At 44.4% G+C, this 12,819-nt stretch overlaps 1 protein-coding gene across 1 annotated transcript in view; it reads right to left on the bottom strand.

The window, feature by feature from the left end:
- Positions 1–3,008: 3,008 nt before the first annotated feature.
- Positions 3,009–12,819, bottom strand: part of LOC311101339 (TNF receptor-associated factor 4-like) — a 66,238-nt gene continuing 56,427 nt past the window's right edge. Inside the window, exons 3-7 of the mRNA XM_084142474.1 lie at positions 11,693–11,797; positions 11,263–11,424; positions 8,851–9,012; positions 6,371–6,526; positions 3,009–5,543 (exon numbers count right to left, since the gene is read on the bottom strand). Of these exons, the coding sequence (XP_083998600.1) occupies positions 4,911–5,543; positions 6,371–6,526; positions 8,851–9,012; positions 11,263–11,424; positions 11,693–11,797 (1,218 nt within the window). The 3' untranslated portion in view covers positions 3,009–4,910. The remainder of the gene's footprint in view (positions 5,544–6,370; positions 6,527–8,850; positions 9,013–11,262; positions 11,425–11,692; positions 11,798–12,819) is intronic.

The raw sequence follows: 12,819 nt of genomic DNA, 5'->3' as shown, positions 1-12,819 counted from the left end.
GGTATTCCAAGACGGGTGAACAATGGGTTGAGACTTCCACTGAGCTCAAGTCAGCACACCATTTGTTGTTAATGAAGAGGCAAACCCCTAACTCCTGTCCTGTCCGCTCGGTGAATGGGGAATCCATCTAGTTGGATAGCCATGGGGGGTATCTTATCCGATAGCCATGTTTCAGAAAATCAGAGAATATTGCAATTACAATAGTCCCGTTGGTAGCAAATCCGCAAATGGAGATCATCCATCTTATTATCAATAGAATGGAGGGCAGAGGTGGCCAGGTTTCCCTTTGCCTTAATCTCACCAGGATCCCCCATCTCCTGCCTCTGTTACACTGGCGTTTCCTCTTGAATACCCCGAACATTTGAGTCGAAGTTGAAGCCGTAATTGGGGTAACTGACTATCTGATGTTCAAAAGTTATTGTCGGTTATAAGAAATTATAATGGATACGTTTCGTGAAAATAAAGTAAAGATAAACGCCAGAAGAATCACAAAATACCAAAGTTGGGTCAGAGCTCGCAAAATGGCGGCCATCCAGTACAGAGCCATCATGATGAGGCATGACCATTGACCATGGTTGTTGTCAGTGTGGTTTGTAGCCCTTTACCGTGTCCATTATAGATAAAGATCATGTTGTCCGGGTTGTTTGGGATCAAGGGCAACATTGAGTGAAAGCACCTGGGTGGAAATCAATCTCCCCCATCTCTCCTCATAGTTTCACTATTTCACATTGAAGTTAGGATAACAGCAACAATTGCAGTTGTCTTGGAGAAACAAAACAACTATGATTGAGCAACAACAGTAGCGCTGTATGAAATAAGAAGATTATGCAGTTTCAATTGAATGACTCCCTGAATCAAAGAAGTATCTATCCCGAGGTCTCTGATCTTGGGAGCTCTGCTCAGCTACAGTATGTAGAGAGGGAGAGGGCTGCTCTCTGTGCTCCTGGGGCAGTTATCTGATCTATCTGAAAGCTGCCACTGAAAAAGAGCCAGTGTGCTAATGAGGACAGTCAGCCACAACACTGAACATCACAGCTTTTACATGTTGGACAGAGGAGGAGAGAATCAACTTAGGTCAAAGTGAATTAATTACTGTATGCATATTTTGAGTTAAGTGGCATGATATCCACAATCATATTATTTTAAATTACCAGCACCAGCACTTGACATTGTGGGTATAGTACAGTCCTGTATAGAAAAACAGTTGGAAAACCTCTGTTGGATCAGCTAGCTCTTCAACCATATTGCCTGTAGCCAAGGAGCAAAGCATCTGTCAGTTCTGAGGAGACCACTGCTGCGCTGGGCTGTTTCCTTAGCCTCTCAGCTCAGATGTTGATCACTCAGGGGATGTGTTTTTTCACCGCTGAAGGACACAGCCGGGCCGAGCCACACACCACTCCACTTAACCTCCCTCCCGCTCCACACCAGTCACTGTTTATCTTCAACATGAGGGAGACGACAGCATGACACTGCTACACAAACCCACACCACAACTCTTTGATGTGTTCTATGGCAGAGGAATGCCTTATGGGCGGTCCTCCCTCTTTACTCAGCCTCTTTCACCCAACCTGCTCTCACACATGTTCCTCACGTTGACCTAAAACCGGGTGAGCTAACCTTTAGGGAACAACACTTTAGTGTGAGAGCTTTGGTGTAGGCTACCCGAGGGCTCATTTACCAGGCGAAGCGTCACATGAGAGAGAGAGAAGCCAAAGGGCAGTCCTGTATAGTACGTTGAGCATTGGCTGCATGACACGTGACTACTCTGCTCCACTACTCTCGGCATGGGAAACACGAAGCTAACATGTAATTAGCCGTTTCTATTTTAATGTTGCTGTACAGCCCCAGAGCAACACGAGCTAGGCTGTTGTTTGAACTCCCAGTGCCAGGAAAGTTTGAGACTGTCAGTATGGCTTTTGGTTATTATGCTTAACTTTATATAAGGCAGCTCAGAATGAAGTCACTCTCTCTGTGGAAAGCCATTAGTCTGGGGACAGACAGAGGGGATTGTCCTACCCAGAGAACCCCTTGTGCTGAAATTCATACCACTGAAAACATTACCCACAGCAGGGAAACAATTTTCCCATAATGATAAATGAGTAGCCATTTAAAGATAAATGTAAGTAGGACTATGCCCAAATATCCTGGAGAATTGACAGTGGAGTGTAAGTGCCATTCCACATCACTCTTTGTGTAACATCAAAAGTTTTACTTTTGGGGAAAAGAGTTCCCCAAACTATTCTAAAACAAGTGAAGAAAGACAGTCTCCTTCCTGAGGGAAATTTGAGTAACGGAGGTAAAAGCTCATTTTCCTGTTCCCTAAACTCCATATTCAACATAATTCAAGCTGAGAGCTACAGCAAACTCCTGGCACCACATCAAAGCAGGGCAAGCGTCTGCCTCGCTTCCTCTCTCTCTGCCCCCTTTCCTCTGTTCCCTCCATCTCTGGAGGTGTCGGAACAGAGAGGGAGGAAGGGAGCGAGGGAGGGAGGTGACCAGGAGGAGAGGGCTTTATGTGTTGTAATCATATGGGGCCTGCTCCTCAGACAACACTGTGAAAATATCAATTCAGACTAGATGCTTGGAGTGGGTGCTGAGTATGGAACTAACTAAAACAAGGGAAACACGGTGGGGCAAGATATTTCATTGAGAAACTTGAAGTGCTGAAAAAGGCAGGAATTTCTGAAAGAAATAGCAACCTTTTCATCAAGGAAGCAAGAGTTAAGGTAACATTTGTTGTAGTTTAAGACAAGTGAAGTTGTCTGCCTACGAGACAGCTGAGCCAGGCACTGAATCTAGTGTGGTCTACTGTATGTGCTACAAGACGAGCAGAATCATCAATGCGATCAGTAAAACCTTTTCTGGGGGGAAATGTAAATAATGAGAGGCCAAACTGCCTGAGAAAATGTGGATGAAAGCTGAGAACTCAGTAGGCAATGCAAACATTCAGTCATACTGTACAATGACATAAAGAGTAAATTAGCAGCATAGTGAAGCAATATGTAATAGATAGTATTTTATTTTAAAAGAGAAATTGAGAAGCCCTCATCAACATATTAAAACATTTTTGCCATCTAGTCAATCAAGCTTACGTGATGGCTCTTTAAAATAAATACTTTTAAAGACAAAATAATACAGACAGAATATGTGAGATCCAAACCAAACAAACCAAACAATTATTCAGAAGAGATTAACCTTTAAAAAAGTGTCCATAAAATTCCCATGCTCAACCCCAACAAAAAGTTGTATAAAACATTGAAGTACTTCGCAAAATACATAATTTTACAAAACGTTTTCTTTTTCTTTTTTAAAATCACAGTAAAATATTAGCTGGTATTATAGCAAGAAACCAGGAATTGTCATGTAGAATAAAAACGACAGAAGGTGCTTCTGCATTTTTTACATCAGTATTATTCACATATGTCATGAATGTATGATCAAGTCCTCCAACGCGGTGTTAATGGCCTGATGGAGCCTATGACGGGTGTATTGCACATGGCTGCTCCTCTTCAACCTCTCCTCATTGCCAGCTTACGTGCTGAGGTGAAGATGCACGCTGGTGGCCATGGTAACCAGCAGCACCACACTATTGAGATGCAGTCTGTCCCGAGGCACCCACACGTCATTCTCAGGAGGGGACCAAGGCATAAACCATCTTTCAATGCACTTCAGCTCACAGCCCTCCGTTAAGCTAATTCACTCCAATGTCTTTCTGTCTATGACACATTATCAACAAATGTTGCTCACATTTTGCAAATATAAAAATAATTTGGTTCCATTTAACAGTTCCTCCACTGCAAAAAAGCCCTCAGTATCGGGGGAGAAGATTTCAAGAATACAGGTTACAGTACAAAAATGTGGTCCACGTTGAATCGCATTGAAACATGCATGTTTTTCTGTTGATGTCTTGAGCTCATCTCTCCCCTACCTACCTACCAAGACCCAGACCTCATGGCTTTCCCTTCACACTTAAGTGCACATGTACCTTACCGTCTCTTGACAAGACCGAGTGGATTCGATTCAGTTATACACATTCAAAGACCGTCATAATTAGCACCTTTGACCAGCAAAGCACAGGAACCCATCTACTGTATCCATCTTCTCAGGACCCCACAGGAGATGCCTTTTAGAGGCTTATAAATCTGCCTGTGACAAATGATTGTTGTTTTTTGTCTAAAGATCATGATCCTCTCATTCTAAGCATTATAGAATGGGTGAAATGACAAATTGTAGACAGCGAGTGATGGAACAATGACGAGAAGAAACAAACTGAATTTACAGCTGTAATATTGTTTGCTGACAATAGGCTTAAACAGCTATCTCAAATTTGCTAACCAAGAGCTTTGCATTTGTTAAGGGATCAGTGGGAGACACTGTAAGAGCAGGTAAACAAAAGGCAGTTGGGCTTGAGAGTGTGATGAGCTCCTTCCACTAGCCTGAGGTTTGCCCTATTCTTTAGACCGCTCGTGATCAGATGGGATGGTTCAAACCAGAGCCAAACATTATTTCTAAGTGCAAAGGCTTAAGGACGCCTTCCACCCCCAGAACATCTCTCTATCCTTTCTTAATATTTACCTGTGCTGCAGAAAAACAACAAAATATAACTTAAAATAAACTCTCTAGGCACTGTTGATTTCCAAGGCTTTTTGTTGCAGATAGAGAAGAAAAATGTTAGAAAACAAACACTTACAAATAAGAATCAGAAAGTGGGGTCCTCCAGTCCAGTCCTCCAACACAACCCAACAGAGTAGCAGCTCTAAGTCCTGCAGTGGAGTGGCTGTATGGATATGGACAGTCAGTCAGTGTCTAAAGGATAAGTGTGGTGAAGTTCTCAAGGTAAGTGTCATATCAGTCTCAAGCCTGTCTTTCACCCTCCCTTCCCTTCTGATAAATCAAAAACCAGCTCTCCCTCAGGCCATGATTTTCTGGGGGATCTCTATGGAAGCCTTGAGGAAGATGGAGTTGTCTCTGACATAGTTCCTCTTCTTGATCTCTTCGTGGGAGATGAACTTGGGGTAGCCAAAGCCCAGGGTACTCTCGTCCAGCGAGTTGCGAGTGCTGCACGGCTTCTGGAAGTTCTTCCAGTTGGGGTCAGGGTTGAAGGTCTCTGTGATGTGTTGTGGCTTGGACAGCGACGGGTCGCTCTGGTCTATGATGGAAAAGGTCACCTTGTAGGAGAAGGGCCACTCGAGCAGGTTGTCGTACTCCCCCGGCAGCACCCGGATGTAGATGGAGAGGTGCGAGCCCTCCCCACTTCCATTACCGTTGAGAAACGCAGAAACCTGCAACTTGTAGCCATAGCGATGGGTGTAGAAGGGCGGGCTGAAGAACTCGTGATTGTTCCGGAGCTTGGCCTCCTGGAGTTTCCGGGAGTAGTCGCTGAGCTTCCAGATGAGCACTCCATCGTTGCTGACCGACAGCTCCTCCATCTCCCTCCGCAGCTCCAGGATCTCCTGCCGCTGGCGCCCCACCAGGCTGCACATCATGGTCAGGTGGGACTTGGTCGTGTCCTCCAGGTGACGCCCGATGGCCAGTTTTGGGCACTGCAAGGAGAGAGGAGAGACTGGTTAGGGAGAGGTCACTGTGTGTAGCAAGGAGGGTAAAACTCTGTATAGTACAAACTCTGTATAGAAATGTGTTGTGTTTAATAACGTGGTACAGTATGCACAGCACACTAGATTGTTTTGTCTGTTTGAGTTTCACATTCAAGCCTCCTACAGTAAGTGAATGTTGTGTCCGTCTGCTGATCAGCTGCTCTTTTGGGAGCCCTGCCATACACATTTGTGTTTGGTGTACTGAACATCTGCACTCTTGGTTGTACTCTCTCGCCTGATGCCTTTGTGGTCGGGGAGAGAGTCATTTATGCATTTGTCAGACCATCTGCATTGCTATGCACTGAGCTTTCCAAACTCGCTCCCATTTCAAACTGAAGGACAGAAGCTGACAACACAAAGCATGAAGCCTGTCTGCTCTGACTCCGGGAGCACTCCAAATTTTCTCAGATTGACGTCAGTTTCAAAAATAGACTAAAATACGCTGTCAGAGCGGAGGAGAAGTGTGACTCTCATTAAAATATAGCCTAGAGGCACGAACAGACAGACGGCAATGTATGCTGGAGACAATCATCGCTTTGGACATACGTTACTGGGTTTCAATGCAACCGGAGCATGAAGCATTATAATCCAAAAATAATTTTGGAAACATGCACAAAAAACAACCCGAGAGTGATAAAATGATAAAACTTGACGTCAATAAAGCAGTGGGCAGTAATGACAAAAAACGATGCCTCTTGCAAGAAGCTAGAATCAAGGTTTTTCTCTGAGGGTCTGAAGTAATAAAAAGCAGCTATATCGCAGCAGGTCAGCCTTACCCTGTGTTTGCAGCCAGCATCTTTGAAGGGGCAGAGGATGAGGGCACTGCCACAGTTCTCCTTCACGTGATTGGCCAAGTCCTCCCGGGCGATGTTGGGGGTGCCACACTGGTTTGGACACGCAACTGGAAACCGAGGGCAGTGGTACTGATGGTTCTGTAGGGTAGAAAAAAGTATTATTCATTTATTATTTCATTTATTACTTTTGACATAGATTTAGACAGCCAGCAAGGTAAAAAATATATTGGGATCAGAATTTTTTTATCATACAAAATGCGCTCTGTGTATCATGCATGCAAGATTAAGAGAATCGACAAGACAACATGAAGCACTTTGCACAGCAGAATCACTGTATGAGAGATTAACAACTTCTTTTTTTTTTTTTTTCTACATTGTAGAAGAATAATGAAGACATCAAAACTATGAAATGGAATCATGTAGTAACCAAAAATGTGTTAAACAAATCAAAATATATTTTATATTTGAGATTCTTCAAATAGCCACCCTTTGCCTTGATGACAGCATTGCACACTCTTGGCATTCCCTCAACCAGCTTCATGAGGTAGTCACCTGGAATGCATTTCAATTAACAGTTATATTGTGGAATTTCTTTCCTTCTTAATGCGTTTGAGCCAATCAGTTGTGTTGTGACAAGGTAGGGGGGTATACAGAAGATAGACCTATTTGGTAAAAGACCAAGTCCATATTATGGCAAGAAAAGCTCAAATAAGCAAAGAGAAACGACAGTCCATCATTACTTTAAGACATGAAGGTCAGTCAATACTGAACATTTCTAGAACTTTGAAAGTTTCTTTAAGTACAGTCGCAAAAACCATCAAGTGCTATAATGAAACTGGCTCTCATGAGGACCGCCACTGGAATGGAAGACCCGGAGTTACCTCTGCTGCAGAGGATAAATTCATTAGAGTTACCAGCCTCAGAAATTGCAACCCAAATAAATGCTTCACAGAGTTCAAGTAACAGGAGACTATGTGAATCAGGCCTTCATGGTCGAATTGCTGCAAAGACACCACTACTAAAAGGACACCAATAAGAAGAAAATACCTGCTTGAGCCAAGAAACACGAGCAATAGACATTAGACCGGTGGAAATGTGTCCTTTGGTCTGGAGTCCAAATTTGAGATTTTTGGTTCAAACCGCCGTGTCTTTGTGAGACGCGGTGTGGGTGAACGGATGATCTCCGCATGTGTAGTTCCCACCGTAAAGCATTGAGGAGGTGGTGTGATGGTGTGGGGGTGCTTTGCTGGTGACACTGTCTGTGATTTATTTAGAATTCAAGGCACACTTAACCAGCATGGCTACCACAGCATTCTGCAGCGATACGCCATCCCATCTGGTTTGGGCTTAGTGGAACTATCATTTGTTTTTCAACAGGACAATGTAACCTCCAGGCTGTGTAAGGGCTATTTTACCAAGAAGGATAGTGATGGAGTGCTGCATCAGATGACCTGGCCTCCACAATCCCCCGACCTCAACCCAATTGAGATGATTTGGGATGAGTCGGATGGCAGAGTGAAGGAAAAGCAGCCAATAAGTGCCCAGCATATGTGGGAACTCCTTCAAGACTGTTGGAAAAGCATTCCAGGTGAAGCTGGTTGAGAGAATACCAAGACTGTGCAAAGCTGTCATCAAGGCAAAGGGTGGCTACTTGAAAAATCTCAAATCTCAAATATATTTTGATTTGTTTAACACTTTTTTGGTTATTACATGATTCCATGTGTTATTTCATAGTGTTGAGGTCTTCATTATTATTCTACAATGTAAAAAATATTACAAATAGAGAAAAACCCTTGAAGGAGTAGGTGTGTCCAAACTTTTGACTGGTACTGTAGAACAAATGACTGTCTATTCAAAGGAATGGGATAAATTAGTTGCTTATGGAGCTGATCTTTGCATCATAAAGCATGTGCTCTGAGAGGGAGACATAATGAATAAACTGTGGCTATGAGAGGAGAGTGGGAGTGGCTGGCCGGCCGCTGGGCCTGAGGACAGGATGTGTGCAGAGACAGGTGCTGCCGGGGGTGGGCGCTGCCAGTACAAACAGCAGCAGGCACACACAGCGGGCTGGCACAGAGAAGTGGGCACCATGAAAGCCAGTGTTCATGCAGCCGTGGGCCCAGTGCCATTACGCTCTACAGGGACTGAGAACCCTCCTTCATCCACGACTGAGACTGCACTGTTCCTTTATCATACACAGTGAAATAAGGGAAGGGCTCATAACAACCCTCCAGAATAAACCTTCAAAACACTTCATTCTCACAGGTCTGAGTTTGGGCACTAATTTAGGTCTAGCCTTCCAAGTAGTAATACAAATACTACGTTGATGGGAAAGAAAATTTACCCATTAATAAAGTGATGACAAATGTGATTGTAAAACAATACATGCAGGAGTATGTAGGGAAGGAAGAAGTCCTAGAGCTTGTTCGGTCAGAGGAGGTGTGTTGGTGTTGTTGACTGACCTGGATGGTGTCGAAGACAAACTCCTTGCCACAGTACTTGCAGGGCTGCGTGCGTTTGGGACACTCAGCCAGACTGTGCTGGGACAGGAGCCGACGCATCATCCGCGCGCCACACTTATTCTCACAGTACACACTCTCCTGGGGACAGATACCCTGGTGGTTCTGGGAGAGAAGACAGGACACACAAACCGGTCACAACACAGCAGTGACATCATCACAACCAACTAAACTACCAGCAAAACTAGCAAGCTTTCAGCGCAGTTCATCATAATTGTTCAAGAAGCTAGGCGTATGTCGCACGTCACTACTTCACAGGAGGCATTTTAATGTTTTTATGAAAATGTGTTTTATTGGCAGAAATCCCTTCTGGAACATGTTAACTTTCATGTGCCCTAATAACAAACTTGTATGCCATCTGTAAATAAGAATACAATTGTTAAATTACGAGCCTAGTTGGTTTAGCCACGGAAAAAGACAGGAACCTTCCCGCTAGCCATGATTGGCTGAGATAATGGATGGGCTGGACATGCCGAGAGATGAGTTTGGATTGGTCTGCCACGTAGCATGTTTCTGTCTATAACATGAGCTGCTCAGTATGTGGCTTTTTCAAAAGATATCATGGAGAACTGCAAAAGTGTTGTTACTGCTCACAACATTGCTGCCCTGAATTTAACAGGCGCTATCGACAAAGATCAGTGGGAAGAGGTTGTGATGGACTACTTTCTGGAGGATGATCATGCCATGCTTACCCTCTCTGACGATGAAGAAATCCCTGATTTAGGTCAAAACATTTTCATTAAATCAGACATTATAGAGTCTTCTGATGACAGTGATGGAGAAGAAACGGTGATCAACAGTGTTGTCATGGAAGAAGTTGACAGAGTTTTGAAATCAGTGGAATGCCCGGTGGAAGCAGAGTACTGTTTGATTGCAAATGTGGAGGGAGTCGAAAAGAGAACACAGAAGGCTGTATAAAGGTAAGAGTCTAGCTAAATGTTCAGATATTATACATTTCTAATTTGGTCAGAAAGTCATTTTCATTGCAAGTTACAGCATACTGTTAGCTAGCTAGCTAACGTTAGCTGGCTGGCTTGCTAGCTAACGTTACGTGTATGATCTGTGTAGTAATATTATTTGTATCTCAGAAATTTGCTTTATTTGCATTGCTCGTTTTAGCCTAATGTTAGCTAGCTAGCTAACATTGAACCTAGTTGGTTAGCTTTAGCTACTTGCAGATTCATGCATGATGGCTAGCTATGACAATCAGTTTGTATTGCTAGTAGTATGGGTTGGGATTATGGTTCATTGTTTAGCTCACTCGGTTTAGCACATGGCCTCACATGTGAATCCTTAAAGAGATGGGTGGGGCTAAGGCTTAAGAGGGTGTGAACGATGCTGAATGGGTGTAGACAAAGAAGAGCTCTCCAGTAGGTGTACCAAAACATTCAAGGACCTTTTTCTAAAAAGTGGGGTTGCAAGTTTATCAACTTTCAAAGCAGAATTACTTTCCCATTGTTCCTCAACTGCAGTGTATGATATACCATTTTCTAGTTCAGAGTCTCTACTTTTATCCAATGTAAAAAACACAATTTCAAATTTTGCTACATATGACTCCCAAGTGGCGCAGTGGTCTAAGGCACTGCATCGCAGTGCTAGCTGTGCCACTAGAGATCCTGGTTCGAATCCATGCTCTGTCGTAGCCGGCCGCGAACGGGAGACCCATGGGGCGACGCACAATTGGCCCAGTGTCGTCCAGGGTAGGGGAGGGAATGGCCGGCAGGGATGTAGCTCAGTTGGTAGAGCATGACGTTTGCAACGCCAGGGTTGTGGGTTCGATTCCCACGGGGGGCCAGTATGAAAAATTTATAATAATGTATGCACTCACTAACTGTAAGTCGCTCTGGATAAGAGCGTCTGCTAAATGACTGTAAATGTAAATGTAAAATAGAGGTGGTGGGTCACAATTGGTCAGATAAAAAACTAGTTCTTGGTATGCACTAATTTTATGATCCCACTGCCACTGAAAATGAACAAATAATTATCCTATAAAAAGCTGGAGCCATATTAATAATTATGTTATGATGGAAAGGCCATATTGGGCCTGTATAAACAGAGGAAGGGCAGCCTGTAAACAGTAACAGAGGTGTTAGTGACAGGGAGAGAGGCTAACGTTAACCCTGAGGCACTACATCTCCTGGACGGAGAGAAAAACAGACTATGAAATGTGCACAGATCTACCTCTCTCCCCTCACGCCAACACTGCCACCTTCGAAAGCGGAGTAGACACTACAAAGATTGCTATTCACTCAGTGAAAAATGTGGCCTTAACCAGGTTGTTTACTTGCTAGTGCTACTCTGTAAAAATATAAAAAAATACAAAGTAGGTCTCTGCTTGTTGTTGTTGGTGTTTACCTCATAGGCCTCCCCGGTGAACTCGCTGCCGCAGAACTCGCACTTGACCTTGCGCTTGGGGCAGTCGTGCTGCAGGTGGTCGGGCAGGTCACGGCGCGTCAGCTTGATGGAGCAGCGGTTGGGGCAGGGGATCACATTGAAGGCACAGGTGGAAAAGTGGCCCTGAGGGAGACGGAGGGAGGGGGGAGAGAGGAATGTGTCAGCAGCCAGACACGCTTCCTCACCCTGCATTTAGCCAGGCTTCAGCTAGCAGATAACACAACATGACACACTGGAGGCAGGAGACACAGGGCTCTGGTCACAAAGAAGGTGGCTTAGACAGGATGAGTGAAGAAGTGAGGGAGTGAGTGAGTGAGTGAGTGAGTGAGTGAGTGAGTGAGAGAGAGAGAGAAAAAAAAAGGGTAATAAAGCCAGGCAGGCAGCTACTGACCTGGAGCTGCTTCATCTGTCCGGTCCAGCGACAGCCCTCCTCACTGTGGATGCAGCGGATGGGCAGAGCCAGGATCTGCTGCTCCAGCTCTGGGTCAGGGTAGATCTGTAGCCATGACACAACCATGAGGACATGATCAGCACGGGCTCACACTAGGATAGATACGCCTTGTCCAGCCTATCTCCTGTTTCTGTAGCATGAGGCAGGTTGATGTACAAGTACAGCCCCTGGACAGGAAGCTAGTCTGTCGCAGGGCCCCAATACATCTCCTTAATGCTGACTGCAAAGCAGAGGCATCGGGTCTCACTAGGATAACTGCAGTATAAACCCTGGATGGTGTGGTTATGCTATGGGGACAGAGTGGGGGAATAGTGGCCGCACCCAGGGCAACACCCAAACTAATATAGTGTGTGACTGAGTAAGACAAAGGGTGTATCCAGCAGTCTAGTAATCATTATCATGTTGATGCCTAACTAAGTGTATTACTAATAGAATGAAGCCTTGACAAAGACGGTCTGAGCGACCAGCAGCAAAACAGCAGAAGAGGAAGTTCAAAGTACTAGTCATGGACATGTGACATAAATGACGAATGAATCAGTCCCACAGGAAAATTAGGAATAACAATTAAACTTCTGTGAACACAAGAACACATACTGCAATGTTTATGGAACTATAGTTCATGAAATGTAGAAAACATCAGAGAAAGAATTAGAGTGAGGAGGGAGGGAGAGAGAGAACACCCCATAGTCACTGATCAAGAAGGATGAGGTCCTTCTCTATCCAATCAAGCCAAATCTGCTCCCTACAGGACAGTATCCTCTGGATTTACAGATTTAGGCCACACACACACACGCTCTCTGTGACAATCCATGTGAGGCAGCACTGCATGCATCTCTGTCCCTATGGTGCCCAGGCTGCCTCTGTCACACGAGCAGAAAAGGAACTTCCTCAAAATGTCAAAGCTGTCCCTAAAACAAATAACAGCTCAACTGTTAGCTCATAAGCCTTCATAGGAGAGGCGGTCTCTTTCTCTATAGACTATGAATCAAAACGTTGAGATACTATGGTTTTACCATAGCCTAAATGTTATTTATACATACATAAGTACACTGTAATTGTTTATGGTC

This window comes from Coregonus lavaretus (assembly GCF_964263955.1).
Source record: "Coregonus lavaretus genome assembly, chromosome: 26".
NCBI lineage: Eukaryota > Metazoa > Chordata > Actinopteri > Salmoniformes > Salmonidae > Coregonus > Coregonus lavaretus.
This window is presented reverse-complemented; position numbering and strand designations above follow the sequence as displayed.